The 22,491-nt window shown below is 49.5% G+C and overlaps 1 protein-coding gene across 2 annotated transcripts; it reads left to right on the top strand.

Annotated features, from left to right (window-relative positions):
* Positions 1–1,454: 1,454 nt before the first annotated feature.
* ITPRIP (inositol 1,4,5-trisphosphate receptor interacting protein) lies at positions 1,455–22,126 on the top strand. Of its 2 annotated transcripts, none has more exons than XM_069863222.1 (3): positions 1,455–1,537; positions 7,900–8,006; positions 19,935–22,126. In XM_069863222.1, the coding sequence occupies exon 3, from the start codon at positions 19,948–19,950 to the stop codon at positions 21,595–21,597; it is 1,650 nt and encodes a 549-aa protein (XP_069719323.1). In that variant the 5' UTR covers positions 1,455–1,537; positions 7,900–8,006; positions 19,935–19,947; the 3' UTR covers positions 21,598–22,126. The 2 variants fall into 2 exon arrangements, with proteins under 2 accessions (XP_069719323.1, XP_069719322.1); XM_069863221.1 differs by lacking the exon at positions 1,455–1,537 and adding an exon at positions 7,318–7,677.
* The last annotated feature ends 365 nt before the right edge of the window (positions 22,127–22,491 follow it).

Here is a 22,491-nt window from a genome sequence, read left to right as displayed (position 1 = left end):
GAAGAGAAAGGGTGCAATAAAGAGATCTGTATTTCCCCTAAATCAGAGACACGTTACTATGCTTTTGCTCAGACCTGGTGCCCATAAGCTCCTTTACAAGCAAAGTTATTTCTCTGCTGGATCCGTAAGAAGATGCCCTTTACCTGTAGAATAAGGGCGGTGTTGGAGGCCACTTTTTTAAAACTCTTACTGTTAAGTTAACCCTGTTGTGCCTCAGCTCCCCCACCCCTACAAGGAAACTTGTGCCACTTCACTGCCCCCACAGGTTGTTGGGCAGATCATAGAATCATAGAATCTGGCTGAAGTTAGAAATCAGAATGTAAGATGTAAATTTGAAGGGGTTTTCTGTTATGTAATAGATTTTTTTAAAAAAAAAAATCTAAGCATATCCCCTTCCTCCAGCAGAATTTTGCCAGAAAAATTAAAATAACATCTTTTTTATATTTCTTTACACATGCAGCAGTTTTGTTTTAAAAACCTAAAAGTTTGGTCCTCTCCGGTATGTAAAGTCCTAGAATCAGGGAATTTAAATGAAGTTGTGGAGAGGAGGAAGCTGGGCTCTTCTCCCAAGGGACAGGGGACAGGACGAGAGGGAATGGCCTCAAGCTCTGCCAGGGGAGGGTCAGGCTGGACATTAGGAAAAAAATTTTCATGGAAAGGGTCATTGGTCCCTGGCAGAGGCTGCCCAGGGAGGGGGTTGAGTCCCCTTCCCTGGAGGGGTTTAAGGGACAGGTGGACGAGGTGCTGAGGGACATGGGTTAGTGATTGATGGGAATGGTTGGACTCAATGATCCAGTGGGTCTCTTCCAACCTGGTGATTCTGTGATTCTATAATCTTGCTGGTAATTTTATTGTGTAAGAAACATCTGTACATAGGAACCTGAGGAAAAAGAAGAGTGCAAAACTTAGAAGAGGAAGTTTATTAATTTTTTATTAGAAGCATGCTTTGAAATGATGGAAACCGTGTTTCAGCAGGCAGGATATTTGTGAATTAGAATCATGGAATCATAGAATCATGGAATCATAGAATCATAGGATGGTTTGGGTTGCAAGGGACCTTAAATATCATTCAGTTCCAAGCCCTGTGCCACGGGCAGGGACATCTTCCACTGGCTGAGGCCGCCTAGGGCTCCATCCACCCTGGCCTTGAGCCCCTCCCGGGATGGGGCAGCCACAGCTTCCCTGGGTGAAGAAATTCCTCTTTCTGTCTAGTCTAAACCTGCCCCTGTCCACTTTATTCCCACTGCCCCATGGCCCATCACTACAAGGCTTTGTGCAAAGATCCCCACGTTTCTCCGTGTTCCAGGACGGCGGTCCCGCACCCCCGGGATCCCCTCGGCTTCGATGAGAACCACACGCCAGATTCGCCTCCCCCGGCCCAGCCTGGCGGCGGGGGAGCCGGGCGGGGGCTCCGAGGGAAGGAGGAGAGAGAACCCGACAGACCAACGGGAAAAGGAAGCGGCGCCGGGGCGGCCGCGCCCGCAGCTCCGGGCTCTGAGCGAACAGCGTGGCCGGAGGGACCCCCGGCCCCGTCCCGGTGAGTGCGGGGGACGGGGGACGGGACACCGGGGGGGACACGGGGATGGGACACGGGGATGGGACTCGGGGATGGGACACGGGGATGGGACACAGGACACCAGGACGGGACACGGGGATGGGACTTGGGGAAGGGACACGGGAATGGGACACGGGGCACCGGGATGGGACACCGGGATGGGACTCGGGGATGGGACGTAGGGACAGGACACGGGGATGGGACACCGGGATGGGACATGGGGACACCGGGATGGGACACGGGGAAGGGACACGGGACACGAGGATGGGACACCAGGATGGGACGTGGGGATGGGACTCGGGGAAGGGACACGGGGATGGGACACGGGACACTGGGACGGGAGACCGGGATGGGACACAGGGACACGGGGATGGGACACCGGGGTGGGACACGGGGATGGGACTTTGGGAAGGGACACGGGAATGGGACATGGGACACCAGGATGGGACATGGGGAACGGGGATGGGACAAGGGGAAGGGACACAGGGATGGGACATGAGGACAGGAGGGGGATACAGGGATGGGACGTAGGGACAGGACATGGGAATGGGACACAGGGATGGGACACGGGGATGGGAATGGGGCACCGGGATGGGACACGGGACACAGGGGTAGGACACGGGGATGGGACATGGGAATGGGACACAGGGATGGGACATGGGGATGGGAATGGGACACAGGGATGGGACATGGGGATGGGACACAGGACACAGGGGTGGGACACAGGGATGGGATATGGGAATGGGACACAGGAATGGGACATTGGGATGGGAATGGGGCACCGGGATGGGGCACAGGCGTGGGACACAGGACACAGGAGTGGGACACGGGGATGGGACATGAGAATAGGAAACAGGGATGGGACATTGGGATGAGACACAGGAATGGGACATGGGGAACCAGAGGAGGGGAAGGGGACATGGGGATGGGACATGGGGACGGGAAGGGGACACGGGGATGGGACACGGGAATGGGACATAGGGATGGAACATAGGGATGGGACACGAGGACGGGACACAGGAATGGGACATAAGGAGGGGACATGGGAATGGGACATAGGGAGGGGACACAGGGATGGGACATGGGACATAGGGACAGGACATGGGAATGGGACATAGGGAGGGGAGTCAGGCATGGGCAATGGGAGGAGGGGAAGGGGACTGGACACAGGGAGCAGGAGGGGGACACGGGGAACGGGACACAAGAAGCGAGACATGGGGACAGCAGGGAGACACAGGGACGGGAGTCAGGCACAGGGAACGGGACACGGGGAGGGGATTATGGGGAATGGGAGGGGGACACGGGGAATGGGACATGGGGACACGGGGAATGGGACATGGGGACAGAAGGGGGACACTAGGAATGGGAGGCAGACATGAGGAATGGAACGGGGAAACAGGGAATGGGAGGGAGACATGGGACAGGAGGTGGACACGGGGTGCAGGAGGCAGACATGGGGAGCAGGAGGTAGGTACAGAGGACAGGAGGTGGATACAGGGAGCGGGATACAGGTGGCTTTTGGGTCCAGGAGAGCTGCAGGAGGTCTGGCTGCAGCCCCTCCAGCAGAGAGCACAGGACTCTCCGCAGGATCAAATCCAGCTGAACCAAGACCCCACCAGCATCTCTCTGTGGATTGCTGATGGCACGGGGGGGTCCTTAAGCCTGTGATGACCTGGGACACGTACAGTCCATGCAAAACGCATCCTTGAGCGTTGCTGCAGGTTCACTATTAACGTGCCTTCAGCTGAGCTTGTTACAAAACTTTTTTGCTTTTCTTGTGACATATACTAAATCTCTGTAGTAAGTACAAAGACAATGAGTGATGTTTTCAGGAGAGCTGCTGTTCTCGTGTGTGGCCGTCTTTTTGAAGACAGCTGGTTGGTACTTGTAGCTCAAATCAGAGAGTCAGGTCTGGGATGCTGGAAGTCGTGGGCTGTGCAAGTGACACGCAGAACCAGAGCCTTAGTGGCCTTTGCATCTTCAAGTTGACAATCTCCCACTCAAGCAGTTCACTTGGGAACTGCCATATTAAAATCCCTCAGGGGAACAGGAGATGTTGCTGTGTGGTCAGGCAGGATGAGCTCCAGCAGTGTATCTAAGCGAACATTACTATTAACATGTTTTTGATGAGTGCCATAAGCCTAAACCATGCTCAGCGCTTCTCAGGGTGTGGGTGTTTGGCATAAACTGCCAGACAAGGACATGAGCCATCAGGCAAGCAGCCCCTTGGACAGGAGATTTGGTTTGTGAGGTTTTTGAGTTTGGCTTGGTGATGAGGATAATGCTCTTCTGCAATTCTAACAAAAGTGATTCTGCCTGCTTTCATAGACATCTGCTTTTAAAACTTACTGGACCAGGTTTGCCTTAATGTACTTGAAAGGGGTTTCTTTGGTCCTTCAGGAAAAGCAGAGCATGGAAATTGGGAATGGAAACCTAAAGCCTTCGCTTCAGTCTTGTTTTCAGTACCCTAGTTTCTTCATACTGCTCCTACATGGAATCCACATATAAAGTGTGATTGCCACATATGTGGAGATTAATTTGCTGAAAGTGAGAGAGCAGGTGTCAGTACTGGCATCAGCCCTGAGGGCTGCTTGGCTCCCAGCTGGTAGGTGGCACTTTTTCGCATGACCTGAGAGTGCAGAATGCAGTCATATGTGTTTGTAGCAGCAGCACCTGCAAGGGAGAAGTGACCCGTGCACGTCAAAGGCATTTTGCATGTTTGTCAAGAGCTCAGACAGTGGCCTCTCCCCACCTAACTGTCTTCCTCTTTTTGAGGCTCAGAGAATTACAGTATAAGAACAGCATTTTTTCCTGCCCTCTCCACCTCCTGTGCCTCCAGTCAGACTAAATAGCTATGGACAGGGGGACTTTGCTTTTCCTGAGTCATTGTTTCAGGCTGTCTGATGACTAGGGCTATCAAAGCTGCATGCCCTGCTCCTCTTTTGTTTTTTTGCTGGTTCTCTCCATGGCAATAAGGGCTCCTGTGTGCCTCTGCTGCTTGGCGGTCTCAGAGGGGTGCCAGGGCTTGTGATCCTCCTTACACAGCAATGAATAACAGGGGGAGGGAATCTGACCCACAGAAACCTAACACTGCTGTTCCACAAGCTGATCTAACTAATTTCTACAGTTGTTTTTTAAGCAAAAACTGCATGGTTTCCATAAGAACAATTCGAGGCTGACCTTTGCCACTGCCTACCTGCTGACTGTTGTTTCAGTATCTTGGAATTTGCCTGCATATTAATTAATGCAGGTAGTGCGATATCAGGAAACACACTGAATGTATTCTATTGAGACATACTTGGTTTTTTGCCAATAGCTTAAATCAGTTCCCCAAGTACAACAGGTACACAGCAAAAGGAGTGTTTATTTTTCTAATTGTATTGCTTTCTCCTGTCCCCTCTTAAACAACTGTCCTGTCAAAATTGAATCTAAATTCAGCCTCTGTCAACAAGATCAACACAGAAACATAGAATGTCCTGATTTGGAAAGGACCCACAAGAATCATCAAGTCCCTGCATAGAACAATCCCAGTATTCACACCATGTGTCTGAGGACATTGTCCAAATGCATCTTAAATATCGTCAATCTTGGCACCATGACTGATCCCTTGGGGAGCTGTTCCGGTGCTCCACCACCCTCTGGGTGAAGACTAATATCTGACCTCAACCTCCCCTGCTACGTCGGCTTAGGTCTTGGCACTGGTCAACAGAAAGAAGAGATCAGCGCCTGCTCCTCCTCATTCTCTTGTGAGGAAGCTGTAAAGTGCAGTGAGGTCTTCCCTCAGTCTCCTCTTCTCCAGGCTGAACAGACCAAGTGTCTTTAGCTGCATCAAGAAGTAGTTATCTGGGGAGCTCTGATAAAGTACATGCACTCCATGAAGGGTCTGCATGGGTCTCCTTGCTGTCCTGTCCTGCACACTCTGTTGCATGGAACTGCAATTGCAATCCCTAGCGATGGAGAAAGGAGCTGAGAAAAAGCTCCTGGCTTGTTCCCTCAGATCCCCTTTTAAATGGGCTGTTGGGTGGGCCAGCTCTCCGAAGTGTTAATATAATCCATTTATTCTGGGGAAAAAGCAGGTTTGCTGCCAAGCGGCATACTTTCCATCAGCACATGTAATTGCTGGGTGGTGGAGAGGTAGAGACTCTGGTTTTACGCCTGGAAGGAGGGAGCGTGGCCAGGGTGCGTGTTGGGCGGCATCATTGTGTGCCCAACCATGAATTCCAGGTTTTGCTCAGCTGTGTAAGCAAAACCTTCTGCCCATTCACCCCTCAGCGTGGGCAATAGGAAGGAAGGCAGCCAAGCTTCAAGTAGCTCAGGGGATGATGAGCCGGCCCAGAGGTGCAGCTGTGACAGGACTCTTTTTTTTTTTCCTTTTGACTGTTTTTTTTGTTTGTTTTGATAGCCACACAGATGTGGGCCATGCAGAGCTGGCTGAGCCAACCTTGGCTCTGCTGTACACCAACCCACCTCGGAGCTGTGCATTTCTGGCTGGTGGTTCAGCAGAACAAACAGGTTTTACTGCCAGGACCTGAAGGCCAGACTGGCTGCTGAGGTTCACTGGAGCAGGATGGGTTTGACTTCTGGCTTGAAAAGGTGGTTTCATATAGGGCAGATGCACAAGAAGCCCTGTGCTGTGTTACTTGAACTGCCTCTGAAGGAAAAGAGGAGGGTCATGCCAGTGTGTGAGGATGCAGTGCAGACTCATCCATTGCTGGGAGGGATTTTCTTGTAGTGACCTTAGACCTCCCATCCAGTCAAGTTTTCTCCAACGTCTGTAGACATATAGTAGAGGGAGTCCCTGACTTAAGCTCTCTATTTTGAGATGTAAAAATTATTTTAGCAAGTGAGAGCGTGCAAGTCCTGCAACAGCAGTTCCCTCAAGCACTTTGTGGTTCCTTTCCTCCAAGCTTAAGTGCCTATCATAGAATCATAGAATCACCAGGTTGGAAGAGACCCACCGGACCATCGAGTCCAGCCATTCCCATCAATCACTAAACTATGTCCCTCAGCACCTCGTCCACCCGTCCCTTAAACCCCTCCAGGGAAGGTGACTCAACCCCCTCCCTGGGCAGCCTCTGCCAATGCCCAATGACCCATTCCATGAAAAATTTTTTCCCTAATGTTCAGCCTAAACCTCCCCTGGTGGAGCTTGAGGCCATTCCCTCTCGTCCGTGGCACCTAACTGGCCCTAAGCCACCACACAACTAGGCATTGCAGGTCTTGAGTGCTAACAAACATCCATTGGGATATTACAGCATGGATCCAGCCCTTTTGGGACTGGAGTGTCTTGCTTCTGTGCTCAGCATCCCATGCTGGTGCTGGTGGCGTCATGGCACGGGTTGAGTAGAGTGGCAAGCAGCTCTGAAGGCTGCGAGGTGCTGAAAGGTCAGGGCAGAGCCCGCTTGCCCGATTTAGCCTCACGGTTGAAGACAGAAATGGAGAAGTGAAACTGTACACACGGTCTGGTCAGAGCAGGTATGTGGGAGGAGGGAGGGGTGAGCCATCCCCTCCCCAACAGCTGCAGAAGTGAAAGGGTTCAGGAGAACAAGGAGCATCAACCTAATACTGAGCCCTTAAGGGACCCAGATCCGAAGCCCAGCTCAGCCCATGGAAGGGCTACGCATGATTTCACCATCCTTTGGATGCAGACAAGGAGTTGGAAGTGGTCTTGGCTGGTAACTAGGGTGGTGGATTGCTGTTCCCCCAGCCCTTCTATGCACGGTTGAGTAACCGCTCCTTTCTCTCCCTACAGCCAGCTTGGAGGGCTTTGTTTTGTTTCCTGTTTCATCTAAGATTTCTTAACTTCTCTCTCCTAAAATACGGTCATTTTCCTTTTGTGGTTCGGTTTCACATCTTCCGGTATGCTCTTCAACTTATTTCCTGCCTCTTCTCCTGGGTTTTCGGTTTCTCACAGTAGCTGTCTAAGCCCAGCTCCCCAGGCAAGTATTTCTACCTCACAAGCTGCTTAAAGCAGCTGGATGCCTTTTCTGCGACAAACCAATCACAGGCAAAACCTCCCAGCCCTTGCACTCACGCTGCTGCTAATTTAACCCTAATCCATTTTAGAAGGAGAGGCCTGGTGGGTGAGGATGGAGTCAGGGAAGGGAGGTCCTCGCTTGCCGGTATGTCTGCTTGCTTTCTCATGGGAAAAAACATTTTAACTCCCCCCTCCACCCCCAATCACTTCAAAGATGATTATTTCTGGTCTCTTGAGCTTTTACAATCATTTTATTAGGTAAGGGGGTGAATTAATCTCTCTTTTAATCAATCCCTGATTTAGATAACTGCGTTATGTACACATCTTCTGCTTGAACTTCCTCATTCATTCTCTTTGTGTTTTGCAGACTTCCTGGCTCTGCTTCGGCGGCGAGGGACTGACTACAGGCTTCTCTGCAACACGGTTATAGTAGTAATGTGAAGATTAATGAGCACCTGCAAAGTCGTGTAGCAGGTAAGTGCTGCTGGGGTCATTCTTCCTTCCAGGTTTGATGTGATTTTAAAAAAGGCTTCTTGATGGGCTCTTGCTAGGAGATCTTCAGTCTTGCAGCAGAAATGCCGGAAGGAAAGTGGTGTGTCTCATGTTTTAGCAAACGTTCCCGGCAGCAAGGGTCAGAGAACACTTGCAAGGCAACAGAAGCAATATTGGGAAGGTTTGATTTGGAAATGGCTTCAGTTTAGAAGATCAGTGTTAAAAGCCTCTCTCTTTTGGCATGCAGTATAAAATTGCTTTTATCTGTCTGCTTGGTACAGTTAGGGTCTAGCCAGAGAATGATGGTGGAAGGGAGCCAACAGGTCCACACTTCACTGATAGCAGCTGCTGCTGCATTTGCTGCTGTGCAGGAGAACTTGCCAGAGGTACCATACCCAGACTGGGAAAGCACTAGGTCCCCCCAGCTTCCAGGTGAGAAGGAGAACAAAAGCCTGGAATTGTCTGCACTACCTCTTGATAATCAGGGATGACAGAAGAGGCAGCTGGATTGAAGGGAAATAGTGGCTTTTACAAGCCAGCAATGTGTGGAGTTTTCATGTTCACACAAAACCCTGTGAAAAACCCACTGAAAGCAGAACTGCTGGGTGAAACCCAGACGTCTGGCAGTGCTGCTTTGTGAGAGTGTGACAGGAGGCTCTGCAGGTATCAGTGGTGGGAAGGGAGGAACTGGAGCTGATGGCAGCAGTGCTAGTTGCCACCATGTCCTGCTACAGCTCTGAGTAGCTGTTACTTCATGTAGCCTGTGGGACTTTTTTTCTTTTTTGTGTTCATTCTGGATCTGTGTCTGCATTGTGTGGTGTGTTTCCCCTTCTTCCCATCCCAGTCAGTTCAAATGGCCACTCTTCTCCAGGAAAGCTCAGCTCCCAGTGTTCCCTGGCGTGGTCCTTCAGCCAGCCCTGATCAAAGCTCTGGGAGCTGGCCCACTGCCCTACTCTTGTGTGTAAATGAAGCTCTTTCGGTTTTCACTTTCCCTCCACCATCTTTCATTATTATCCCTCTTCCAGAGACAGGTTTTTCTGGCTGACCTAGCACATTATTCATATCAGCAACATTTGCCTCAGGGCAGAGATCCTTTTCAACATTTACAGGGAGAACATCTCATGCATCCCACTGCCATGCATGTTGCTTGGAAAAACCAAGCATGGTGTTGGCAAGGATGAGGACCATCAAAGCCAACTGTTGCAGAATTTAAGCCCTGTTAGGCATAGCCTCCCATTCATATGATTATTTCAGTTGCCTGGCAAAGGCAAACATGCTGTTCCTTCACTTTTGAAACCAGGGGAAGAGCACATAGAGAAACAGAGAAGTGACATTAGTTATAAGGCATCAATTGCAAAGGTAGAGTTTGCAGTCAGACCCAAGTGAAAACAAAGATGAGCTTCAGGGTGCCTTGCTTTCAGTTCTTCCAAATTGCAGAGGAGTTGGTGATACTCAGGGATAACCTGCTGAGGAGCGGGAGAAATGGTTCCCACGCTGCTGCAAGGAGGGAAGTAGCTCCCTAAGACAAGATGCTGCCTGAGTGTGCTGGAGTCCCAGCAGGGCTCACAGCTTGTTTTGGGGCAAGCACCTGCAGTGATAAGGAGACTTTCCTACAGGCAGAGGTAGTTAAGTAGTCATCTAGATTGCCTTGGGAGGCAGAGATGGAGATTTGCTGGAAGCTTTTCAGGACAAAGGAGACAAAAACTTTCCAGAAACCTATACGTAGGCAGAAGGGGAGACTGTATTGGTTTTTCAGACCTCTTTTTTCCCTATTTTTTAAGCTCTTGTAGAATATATATATACCAGAGATGTAGCTAAGGAGATGTTCTCGAGCTTAATCTTTAACACTTGATGTTCACAGTATGGTGCTTCCCAGAGGGGCTTTACTTGTGTGTCTTATCAGCACCCAAAATGCTTAGATCCTGACCTATTTCCTCCTGGATGTTCGGGTACCTGACTGCCACTGGTTTTAGATGAGAGTTTAATTTCTAAAGACCTCTGGAGATTTGGCAGCCAAATACTTTGGGACTGTTGGAAACGTGAGAGAAAACACTTGGATTTTCTGCAGCAATAGCCACTTCTGCCCAGCAGATTGCAACCCATTCATCATAATTGAAGAACACCCTTATCATTTTCTCCCAGGCTAATAGAGGCAAGGATGAGACGGCTGGTTTTGAGTAGCTGGAATCCACCAGCAGACCTTCCCCTACTATAACACACAGTGACATAAATTATCTGGCACCTTAGGTGACCTGAGGATTTAGAGCTCAACCGTGGTCCTACCTAGCGAGTCAGTGTAAGTATCATGGCCACACACTCTTCCGCAGCCAAAGTGAAAAGAAGCTCTGACGGTGCTTGGCTGATGTCCCTCGCGCCTCCTTGCTGAGCCGTAGCTGCTTCATGCTTTTGGAATGAGTGCAGGGTTATGATCTCAAGCTCTGAAGGAGTTACATGGAGAAATGTCGACTGTAAGGGATGCGTTTGTGTTATAAGTCATCCACAACACACGCTCTCAGCTCAGCTTTGTGTTTGCTGCTAGCCCTGGACACTTCCAGTTTCCCATGCAGAGCTGGAAGCTCCCTCCTAAGCTAACGTCCTTGCTTGCTGCAGCAGAGGGGATTTTTGTGCCTAGGAGCAGGGGCCCCACAGCTGTGACTCACAGTTCCCATTACGTCTTAACTCAGCCTTTAGTGTGCAGAGAGGCTGCCCCTTGGCTTTCAAACAAAGCCTTCCTTTGTTGCGCTTATGTTCTAAAGGAAGCAAGTGTATGTGTTCACCCCACACATCCCAAATGAAAACCACGTGGCTTCACATGTGTGTTTGGTAATTTTGCTACAGCAGTGCGTGTTACATCACTCTTACCCCTTCGAGTCTTTTCAGAGATTTTCTTCCCAGCATTATGTTTACAAACTCTCCAGGGAAAGAAAGCTTAAAGACCTTTTATTTTTGTTGGTGAGCCGAGGGGACTGAGCAAAGAGCACAAGAAAAGTACTAAATATGGGTGCATGTGGCAATAGGCTGATTTTGAGTCATTGCCTTGACTAAAAATGTCTCTGAGTTGGTGGCCACGGGTGTCGAAAGGATGAGCGTTATGGAAATATTGTACAGAAGTGGGGCAGGTTGTTTTCTTGGATGGCTTTGCTTTTTTCTTCTGATTTTTATTTATTCAAACTCATTTTGAAAAGCAGGGTTAGCCAGCAGTACTCGGCAGCCAACATATTTGTGTGCATGCGTGTCTCTTGGCAGTTTTTACATTCAGGACTAGTGAGCCAAGACTGGGCTTTACTGCTTCCCAAAGCATTTGTGTTGTTTTTCCTCTTCTTTTCTAGGGACATCAGGTAATGAAGTAAGATTCTTCTTGCAGATGCTGGCATGCAATACAGAATTTGTCTGCTTAGATCAGGGAGCCTAGTGAGAGTCAAGGAAATGGGACATTGTAGTAAAAGTGCTCTTTCTTGCTCTCTCCTCCTTTCACACCCTCTACCCATCCCGGCAGGGGCTTTCACAGTCTGCTGGGTTTTCTTTTTTTACTTTATTTTTTTATTATTATATTTGAATACATTGTGTTTTATAAAAAAAATGGGGATTTCAGGCAATGGAATAAAGCATTGCTTTTCATTTCTGTGGTGACATTTTGGCTAGAATAGCCAACTTTTAAATACTATCCCTCCTCAACTGTTTGAATACAAACAGCTGTAACTAGTTAGCAAAACAATAGCCCCAATATCACACAAGCCTCCAATCCCATCCAGTGTTTTTGAGTCATGTTTAGGCAGATACTTGAGCTTGCAGGTCTCCTGAGTGGCTTTGTCACTGAGTCGAGACTGTGATAGAGTAGATCTTGGATCAGGCGCATTCCCAGCCTGCAATGACAATTTCTTTTTGCTATTTTAGTTAGCATCTCAGTGTGGAAGCATCTGGCAACTGTTGTGCTTTCTACTCTGTGTAAGTGCTCGTTATTACATTACTGAAATGGGACTTCATAGTTTCACACGTAAAACATAATCATTCTGCAAGTCGTGTCTGAGCTGTGCCAATACCCACATGTGCTCTTCTTAGATGTGCTGGAGTGGTGCATCCCTGCTGGGAAATCAACTTTCTAATACTATTTCCACCAACCCTTTTAATATGGAAGCAGTCATTTCGATGGATCATAGAATCATAAAATCACCAGGTTGGAAGAGACCCACCGGATCATCGAGTCCAATGATGTACAACGTACAGTTAAGTTGGATGTGTCAGAGTAACCACTGCCCAGTTTAACAACACTGGTGTGATTTTTCTCCACCTGGCTAAGAATTAAGTGGGGAAAAAAGAGAGCAGATTCAAACATCTTGGTAACTGAACCCCTTTTTTTGCATTCTAAGCGCCCTTCCCTGAGGTCGCTGCCTGCACGTGCAAGAGGAGGTCATGTTGCTGAGAGGGTGCCAGCCAGGGTGGGTGGCAGCATGAGCACCAGGTGGAGGCCAGAGAGCATCCCTGCTACAACATTGCTCCATACATTGTGGTTGACCCTATCAGGCTTTTGGTAAAGCAGCAGGGGGGATTGTGTCCATCTGTGCTGATGAAAGATTGTGCAAGATAACCAGCTTTTGCGTGGGCTCCCATCATGCTGGGCTTGAGGGGGAGGGAGCTGACGAGGGCTTCCCAACCTTCTTTTTTATTTCTTTGTGTGTGTCTTTTCTCCTCCTACAAAAAGAAACCCACAAAAGTTCAGACTATTCCAATTGTTTTCCTCACAATTAACAGAAAAAATGTATTTGCCTTAAAAAGCCAAGCTGTTCCTGGCCAGGATCCTACCACAACAGCTCAGTAGGAGGGTGGGAGCCACATGCACGCTTCCTACCTTTCCCCTCCTGCCTCCCTCACAGCCAGCACCGTGTTCCAATTTGTAAAATCCCTTCTTGGCTGTAGCAGGGGGAACCTGAGGCACTGCACAGATTGCCCATGTGCTGCTTACTGACAGGAGATGAGCTGGCAAAAGCAAAAAAACATATTCAGACAACAGGCAGGATGCTGAGTAACACACTCCTCACGCTGGTAGCTTTGTCTCCTGGTCTCCATGGGCACCTCCTCTTGGGTCCAGCCTTACAGTGAGTAAACAGCGAGTGCTTTGGGGGTATGAAATGGTTCTGCATTTATTTAGCAGCTATTACAACTGTCCTTGATGGTGGCTGCTGGTTTCCAGAGCAGGAAGAGGGGGGCCAGAATCGTGTTCTGTTCAGTGGCGTGATGCCAGGGTGCACTGGGAAATAGTGACTTAGAAATATCCAGATAAATCCTCTGCTTGTTGATGAAACTGAAAATCTAACGGGTGCCACATCTCCTTGAGTTTGGGAGAAGAGCCCTAGAAGGCAGTAACTCCTTTTGAGCCAGAAAGAAAACTTTATGCTGTCTGGGCTTTGGGAGGAGGGGAAGCCATGGGATTTTATGACAGCATCTTACAAATGCATCTGTGTGCAGAGAAAGCTGAGGCAGAAGGAAAGGACCTTCAAACATCTTGAGTGCTGCTGCAAGAAGAAAAGAAACAGTCTGTCCTACTTTTAACCACAGTGGTCACCGGAAAGCTAGGGGTTCAAACTGCAGCGAAGGAAAGTTAATGGGGCATGAGCAAAAAGGCTTCCTGATGGCAATGGTAGTAAAAGACTGGAAGACAGGAGAGAAACTCCCTGTCCTTCCCAGGATAAGTCAAGCACTTGAATTGATGCTTGAATTGATGCTGATAAAATTACTCCTCTCTTGGACCTGGGGTGCACGGTAGCATCTGCCACTAGAGTAATGTCAGTGCTGCTCACATGCTCCTCCACCGCGAATCTGCCTGCCCGTGGGAAGGGAGGGCTGCTTAGTCCTGTACACAGGATGAGCATCAGCATTTCCTTGGAAATACCTGAACTGATGACCCCTGGAGGAAAATATTGCTTCCGCAAGTCCACAGCAGACCTGTTGGGCAGGATGTCCGACTCGGGCTGTGCAACTGACCCTGTTGGCATCGCAGCAGGCCTGGGACAGGATGTCCACAGATGTTACAAAAGGCTAACGTGTTCTCAATCAACTGGGAAAACAATAGTTATCAGCCAAGTGAAGTGGCCTTGTCCAACTGCTGTCCAGCAGCCAGGCAGCTAATATGAGGTGGGGCTTCCAGGCATGTTTTGGAAGGCAGTTGCTCTGCCAAATCTGTCTTGTGTAGTCCTGAGCAGCCCAGCTGGCTTGTTCTGGGGTTAAACATGGTTGTGGTACCAGGCTTAACACGCAGACCTCAGCACCTCATGTGCTGGTGCATTCGGTCCTTTTCTCCGGTGGCTTTGGTAAAGAGTCAAAGGCAGAGCCTGATCGCACCAGTACGTGCTGAAACAACTCCATCTGTGCCAGAAACTGAGATCTGGTACTTTGTCTATAGCACTAATGCTCAAGAAGACAAGTCAGAGCATGAGTTATATCTGCTGTGGCTGGCACTGTTCTGTCCCAGTTGGTAGCTCATCACACCAACGTCCTGCACGCAAGCTTAATTCATAGGGGGTAAAAGAACAGCACAAGCTCATGCCCCTCAGACTCTCTGTTGTGTTTTTGTAGCTTCTTATTTTCCGGACTGGGCTGTGTGTGCCACAACTGCCTGTGTGCTCAAGAGATGGGAGAGCAGGAGCTCTTACTGCCCCGTGCTGTGTGATCTCTGGGTGGGCTGTGCTGGCTGCTGTCAAAGCTGATGGTGGAGCTAGAACTGAGAGGTCTTCATGGTTCTGTATGGGTCTGGAGACATGTTCTCACTGCAGCAGTGGGGTCTTTGTCCTGGAAAGTAGAAAAAAAGCTGAGGATCCTCATCTGAGCCCCTGGGCTCTTGCTGCCTGTGCCAGGTGAGAGTTAGACAGGGTCACATGTGCCGATGCGTACGCAGTGGGGCGGGAAGGGTAGACTGGTGCGTAAACCCTGAGTCAGCCTGGGGTGTATTTCAGTATGTAGGCTCTGTGCTTTCACCGTGGCTACGAGGGCCCTCCAGCCCCACCTGATGCTGCGGCCCCACCTTGCTGACTCAGGTGAGTATGAAAACTGTGGGTTTGAGATGTGGAGCTTAGGCGTGATGTCTCCCAGGAGCTGGCTTGCTGCAGCATCCGTCACTCTGAGCTGCTGGATATCCCACAGGCCCCAAGAAACGTGGTCAAAAATTGACCTAGGAGAAAACCTCACTTGCTTCTGGTCTGAAAATTTTCATCAAAACAGCATTCAGTGGCTTGACTTGGGTTTTTCAAATTTAAGAATCAAGCTTCAGCTCGTTCCTATCTGGTTTATTGCTGAACACCAGCCAGAGCATGTTTTGCTTCCCATGATTCAAAATTTAAGGGAATAAAAAGGCAGAAAAAAGTGCAGCTATGTGAGGAACTCTTGAAGAAAGAAAGTGGAAAAAGGCTTTTCCAGTGCTGGTTTTAGAGCAAGTCTCTGTGGGCATAATCACTACCTGGTTTTGATGTGTATGCAAGAGAATTTCATCCAGCTCTCAAAGTCCCCGTGCAGAGGGGGCTCTCCAGCCATCACTTGACCTTGGTGAAGCTGCTGCCTGGCTGTGCAAAGGCTTCACACACCAATGAGCTTCTTGTGCTGCTTCCCTGTCCTTGCAACGTGCTGCCTGTAACCGTGCTCCAGGTGAGCAGGTGAACCAGACATCACCGAGTTGTGTAGCAAAGGGCTTTCAGATCAGCTGGCCTCCTTCTGCATGTGGCTTCATGGCACCAACCTGAAATGCATTATAGCTGTGCCATCTTTTCCCTCCCCCTCTTAGGGCTCCTTGCATTCTCCACGACCTGCTGTGGGGTTGATCAGGATCCTCCTGCCAGGGAGGCTGCTTCAGGCTTGGGAGGACGAGGACTAACTTGCCTGGAAGCAGAAGGTGGAGGGCTGCGGGTGCTCTTGGTGAAGCCTTTCAACATCCCAAGTGCTGCAGGATGTAGCTGATCACTGGTTTTCATTGTGCAGCAGAACTGATGAGGTGTTTTATCTCTCTGAGCCCTCACTCCCCAGCTGGACAGTGGGATGGCGCCTGCCCCCTCATTTCCAAGGTTTGTTCAGAGCAGACCTTAACCTTAAGGTTGGTGAGGCACCCGGTCACTGAAGCAGTGAGTGCTGCAGAAAAGCCTAGGAGGAGACTAATTCTGGTGCCAGAGGTGGGTTGGAACAAGCGGCATCGCGTACTAGGCGAGTGAGAGGAGATGGAGCTTTGCGTGGAGGTGGTGGGACTCCATGTACCCACTTGCTCCTGGCCCTACTCCTTTCCCTAAGTGGTTTTCCTGGCACTGGCAGAGGCTGCCCAGGGAGTGGGTTGAGTCCCCTTCCCTGGAGGGGTTTAAGGGACGGGTGGACGAGGTGCTGAGGGACATGGGTTAGTGATTGATGGGAATGGTTGGACTTGATGATCCAGTGGGTCTCTTCCAACCTGGTTATTCTAAGATTCCCTCAGAGGGCTTTGGAGCCCTGTGGCTGCCATGAGAGGGTCTGCAGAAGACAGTTAGATGTAGACCTGTTACCAAGCCTGGGACACTGTTTTGAGGAGGGCGGAAACTGGTAGTGGCAGGAAATATGAAAAGGTTGAAGATTACTTTGGGAACTTGCTGTTTAAAACCCCCCGAATACTCTTTTTTTCTTTTTCCCTCATGCTTGAAATGTTTCTAAATTGGATGCATAAATGAAACAATAATGTTTCTCTTTCTTAGTCTCCAGTTTGGAAACATTTGGATGCTCTCCTTCTTCCCCACAAAAAAAAAAGCTGTCTCAGACAGAGCAGGCATAATTTTTATCAGACTTAAATTACTTGGGCTGAATTTAAAAGCAAGGGAAAAGAGCTGCTTTTGTTATGGGGAAGGCTGGACTGCTCTAGCAGACGGTGCTACTGGTTTCACCTGTATTATTTAGTCTTTCTGTATTAGCCAGGAAACCTGTGTCTGATGAGATGTGGGAATGCTCTGCACATACCACACTTGCTGCTGTCAAGACCAACCTTGGTCACTGAGTGTCACTAACCTTAAGCCTTAACTGGGGTTAATGTTTGGCTTCCTTTCTGGTGTGAAAGTAGCAAGTTTTGACCAGGAAGAGCTTGGCTCAGTTCAAGCTGAAAACAGACATGCCTCTTGCAAATTCATACAACCCAAATATGTTGTCACCTCCACTTTTCATACTGATTCTCCTCCAGAGTTTGCTGGGGGAAAGGGTTGTGTGTGTGCTTCCTAACCTAAAATCAGCTGAGTAGTCTAGACTGCCAGTGTAACTCTGAATGAATTCACAGTTGAGCTGGCCAGTGATGGAGCTAGGGGTGTCTAGCCTAACCCCTTCTGCCCGCAGAGCTTTGGAGCAGGAAACTTCTGGGAGTGGTGTGGCCATGGGCAGCTGGGCATGGGAGAGTCTCCAAGGGTATCAGAAGATCCTAAGGACTCTGACTTCTTTCAGCCTTATGCATCTAAGAAGTAATCCAGTAACAGTAAAACATCTCATCGACGGGCACTGAAGTCTGGCAGGGCAGAGCAGTGATGCTGTCCTGGTCAAGACTGCGAGAGGAGGCACCTGGCCCTTGGCCATGTTATTTTTGAGCTTGGAAAGCACACGTGGTCTGCAAGAGCACAGCACTAAGGAAAGGAACTCGCCAGCTCTTCCTGCCCTGCCCCAGCAATCTGATAAAGGCCTTTGCAACGCAGGGTGACCCCAGTTTATTTTTAAAATGTGGCCAAGTGTGGACCTCATAAAATAACCGGAACGCCCAGCTTTGGGCATTAATCATAGAATCACCAGGTTGGAAGAGACCCACCGGATCATCGAGTCCAACCATTCCCACCAATCTCTAAACCATGTCCCTCAGTACCTCATCCACCCACACCTTATATAATGCACAGGGAGGAGCACCTCACAGTATCCTCAGTGCCATGTGAATTTTCTTGCTGCTTGGACAAATTATCTCAATCTTGTTCCCTTCCCTTATTATTCCAGTCCCAGCCCTCTTGTAAGCAAAGGTGCCGAAGGATAGAGTTTGCATGTACAGTAAGTGCTCACATTGAGGAAATCTAAGTTCCTGCAATCAAAAGGCAGCAGGTTGTTGGGCAGTGATGGTAACAAGGCCCACTGGGATGGAGCTGTCTGTATTGCACGTCCTGTGGAGGCATAAATGAGATTGTCAGAGATGTTCTCCTTGCCCAGAGGCTGGGACGGCAGGATTGCTATGGCACCAAAACACACTGGGCTCAGGCCAGGAAGGAGCTATTGCAGGGGAGAAAATTACAGCCCTCACTCCTGCTGCACACATGGTACCTCACTATCTCTTAGCTCTCTGTGGAAAAGACTCATTCCCCTCATTCCCCTCATTCCCACAGCAGGATGATTTGGTTTCTTTAGGAATGAGATTGCTATTTCTGGTCTCATTGAATTAGGTATTTTATTGAGAGATTCTATTTCTATAGCAGAAATCCTTCTCTTTCAAACACACTTTCGAGGTCTTAAAGCAGATGTATTAAAAGGTCCCAGATGAAAGAAGAAATACCCCTGCTTGTCCATCTTGGCGTGGTCTTCTTGTGCTGGGACCGAGGGGCGTTGTTGCTAGAAAGAGGGACTGGCGAGCTTGCCACATCTCAGCAGTGGGTGACGACCTCAGATTATTTTGCCCTGAGCATGTAGTTGGGATCTTGATAGCGATGCCAGCCGTCCAGGAATAGAAATGCCACCTGGAAGGACACAGTCCAGGCTTTAGCCTGAGCACACTCTGGCCCAGACCTCTGGGAGGCTTTGTCAGAGCCAGGCAGATGCCCCAGCAATGAGAGCACGTCCCTGAAATCTGAGAATTAAATTCTTCCATCATGAGCCCTGTGGCGTGGAAAGCTTTAGTGAGGCCCAAGCAGCAGAGCCAGTAACTGCCTGAAGCAGCTCCAAAACACCTCAGCAGTCTCGGTTGTGCCAAGGACCTGTGCAAGGGGTGACACACGGTTCTGCTGCTGGCACACGGCTGCTTGCGGCAAGTGCAGTGACACCAGACCTGGGGGTGTCTCACAGCCGTGCTGAGCTCGCTTCTAATAGAGTGAGCTGGCTGCAAGCACAGCTGCTAGGGGAGAGATGGCTTAGATCCAAGCTACGGTGTTTACTAATGTTTCCACAGATTAAGAGTGAAGCAAGCATCAAAAATAAACACCATGATGCTTTTCAAACCACTGGACTAAAGGAAACCCTTTCTGGTTTAGCAATCTTTCTGTCTCTGCCCTTTTTCCAGGGGCTGCACTCATGAGGCGTCCTGGGAGCCAGGCAGGTTTGCCACAGCCCCATCCTGATGGTGCTGAAAAGCAGGACGAGCTTTGCCTGTAGTGCCTGCTTGCAAGCAAAAAACTCTGCAGGCTTGTTCCCACCGAGGTGCACGTAACCAGCACAAGCAGTGAAGATTGCTCTGATCCAAGCAGACTGCGTGGATCCCAGAAATGCTTAACGTGGAAGGTGGCCGGGACGGCCCTGCCTGTGTCGTTGCCACATCTGCAACGTTAGCCTTAGCAGTGCTCATCTCCAATCTTGCTCTTTTACACCTGGGGAGATCCTGCCTGCTCCTTTCCCTTTCTGTCCTGAGAACTTTAAAGGATGGAGGAAAGACGTGCTGTCCCACATCGCCTCAACGTCACTATAGTGGGTTGACAGTAGCGAGTGCTTTCACAGTTCTGTGCTTTTAAGTTAATTTGATAAGAGGACACTTTCATCCTCACCATCTGCTGATAAAGTCTCTTTAGGAAGCTTGGTTGATAACTTGCACAAACAGGCATGTGCTCAGGAGCTTCTAGACTCAAGCAGTTTTTTTCAGGACTAGAAAGGATGCCAAAGCTTTTATTCAAGTGGGGAGTTTCTTTCATGTTTCTTCTTGAGGGAACATACTCTGAATCATGGGTCATTCTGCCTATCTTTCTCTTCCAGGGAAGGAACTGCCATGCCCGTAGGAATCTTGCGGGTGTGCCTCGTGGTGATTACAGCTATCGTCAACCATCCGCTCCTTTTCCCTAAAGAAAATGGCACTGTCCCCGAGAACACGGAAGAAATCATCCAGAAGATGAAGGAGCGGGAGGAGAGCCTTCGGCTGGAGCGGCTCCGCTTAGAGCAGGAAATTGCAGAGCAGGAAGCCACACAGAAAGCTCTGGAAAAGGCTGCAGAGGTGGTGGAGGAAACCAAAGAGGAAAAGGTCCGATGGGATATGTGGACTGCCCTTTCCATGGTCATCTTCCTGCTGATCGAGGTCTGGAGGCAGGATTTCCAGGAAGGGAATTGGCAGGACACGGGAGGAGAAGAGGATGACATGGCAGTCCTGGGGAAAGCATTTGAAGGATTGGCCTTCCCTGACAAGGCCATCTTGGCCAGCTTCTATGAGAAGCGCATCCTCGGTACCACCGGAGACATGGCCAGGATGCGGGAGATGGTGGAAGGCTTTGCAGATGACCTGCTGGAGGCCTTGAGGAGCGTTTGTAACCGGGATGCTGACATGGAAGTGGAAGACTGCATGGGTGTGGGGAGCATGTATGAGAACTGGAGAGTGCGTAAACCTTTTGTCTGTGACCTGATAGTGCCTTTTGCCCCGCCAGAGCCATACTGTTTTCGGTCCCAGATCTGGTGCTCCGGCGACTCTTTTCCTCCAAATGAACAAGGTTATGGCACTATCAAAGTGTCCAGGGCAGATGAGGATGCGACAGGTTGCATCTGTGACAAGACTAAATTAGGGGAAGATATGCTGTGCCTCCTCCATAGCCAAGCCAATACTACCCGACCCAGCAGTGAGATGGAAGACCTCCTGTGCTTCAAAAATACTCAATATCTGGATGCTGACCAAGTCATGAAGTGGTTCCAGATCGCGGTCACTAAGGCCTGGAATAGAATCTCCCACAAGTATGAATTTGACCTTTCCTTCAGCCTCCTGGACTCGCCAGGAGCCCTGAAGATAAAATTTAAGTCAGGGAAATCGATTGCCTTCAACCTCACCCCTGTGGTGCAGTACGAGAACTCTGATGTTTATTTCATCTCTCATTTCCCTCGGAGCAGCCTGGCAACAGACCTCCCTTCCAGCACTCACTGGTTTCTCACCTTTGCAGTGTATGAGAGGAGGTTCATCCAGCTGGTCTCCAAAACACTGCCTGCCAACGCCTGCCACGTCAGCTGCCTTCAGATTCTCTCCTTCCTCCACGGGAAGCAGTGTAGCCTCACAGGTCCAAGTGGCCTCACCAACTACCACCTGAAGACAGTGATGCTGCATCTCCTGCAGGCACGTCCCAGTCAGGACTGGGGCCCGGAGAAGTTGGAGGCTCGTCTACAGGACATGCTGAAATACCTGGAGAAATGTTTGCATGAAAAGAAGCTCTATCACTTCTTCATTGGCAATGGGAAGGTACCAGCGGAGCTGGGCTTCCCCATCATCTTCCAGAGGGCTGAGCCTCTCAACCTTTTCCGTCCCTTTGTGCTACGCAGGGATATTTATAGGAAGACAGTGGACACGTTCCATGAAATGCTCAGGAATACATCTGCACTGATAAATGAGTACACGGTCCACATTCCCCTTGCACACACCAATGGGATCCGTAAGGAATCCCTTTAAAGCCAGCAGTGAAACACTTGTTTCTCCAAGCACAAGTCCAGAAGGCAGCTTTCCGAAGCTCCCTGGAGACAACTGACTTTGCCTTGCCTGTACAGCTTCTTGTCTGCAGCTGAGCTGGTCCTGGGCCATGGTTTCTGCAGTAAGGGAGAGGGGATGGGGGCAGGATGGGGAGGAACTGGAAGGTGTAGTATAAAAGTTTCTGCTCTACTGCTATGCTGACTGGGTTTTATGCAGCTAAGAATGTATTTTTATGTTTTGCCTCAGTCACGCTACAGCGGTGAGCAACAAATATGACTAATTTACTCAGATGCCTGCGATGCAAATGGTGATGGTGGCCAAATACTTCCTTTCCTTTGTAAGAGGGAGATAAGAAAAGGGTGGAGGAATCAGAGAAAGGATCTTGGGATGGCAAGAGCCTATGTGCTTGCAGACAGCTGGTGCTGTTGTGGGAAAGAGGAGGTTCATACGCAAGATCTGGACTGGATGGAGATCTTTGAATCAACCACAGCTCTTTACAGGAACTGTAGTTTTTTAAAAAAAAAAAAAAAGAAGCCTTTTTGTTAGGACTCACAGCATTAGTTTAAATGGCTTGTCTTGTCCTTTACCCCTGCACGCTGCACATTTCTTCTCCATGAGGAGGATGTGGCAGAACAGGCATCAGAGTGTCTGTCTTCAGACCATTTAATTCAAGTTTTCCATTTTGTTCATGGTGACATGGCTAGTGGGTTACATTCTGGCCATTTCCCATGGGTAAATGGACAGGAACCTTTTTTACCTTAAGTAAAAGAGCCTAACACTGTTACAGGGTTCTGGCATTTTGGTTTATTTGTTTGTTTTCTTTACCTCAGGGCAGCAAGGCTGAGAACAGCCAAGAGAGAAAGGGCTGCTACAGGT

The sequence above is a fragment of the Phaenicophaeus curvirostris genome, chromosome 9 (genome assembly GCF_032191515.1).
Source record: "Phaenicophaeus curvirostris isolate KB17595 chromosome 9, BPBGC_Pcur_1.0, whole genome shotgun sequence".
Classification (NCBI taxonomy): domain Eukaryota; kingdom Metazoa; phylum Chordata; class Aves; order Cuculiformes; family Cuculidae; genus Phaenicophaeus; species Phaenicophaeus curvirostris.
This window is presented reverse-complemented; position numbering and strand designations above follow the sequence as displayed.

Excerpts from the sequence above, each read along its gene's own strand:
- ITPRIP (XM_069863222.1), top strand. The coding sequence starts at position 19,948 with ATGCCCGTAGGAATCTTGCGGGTGTGCCTCGTGGTGATTACAGCTATC.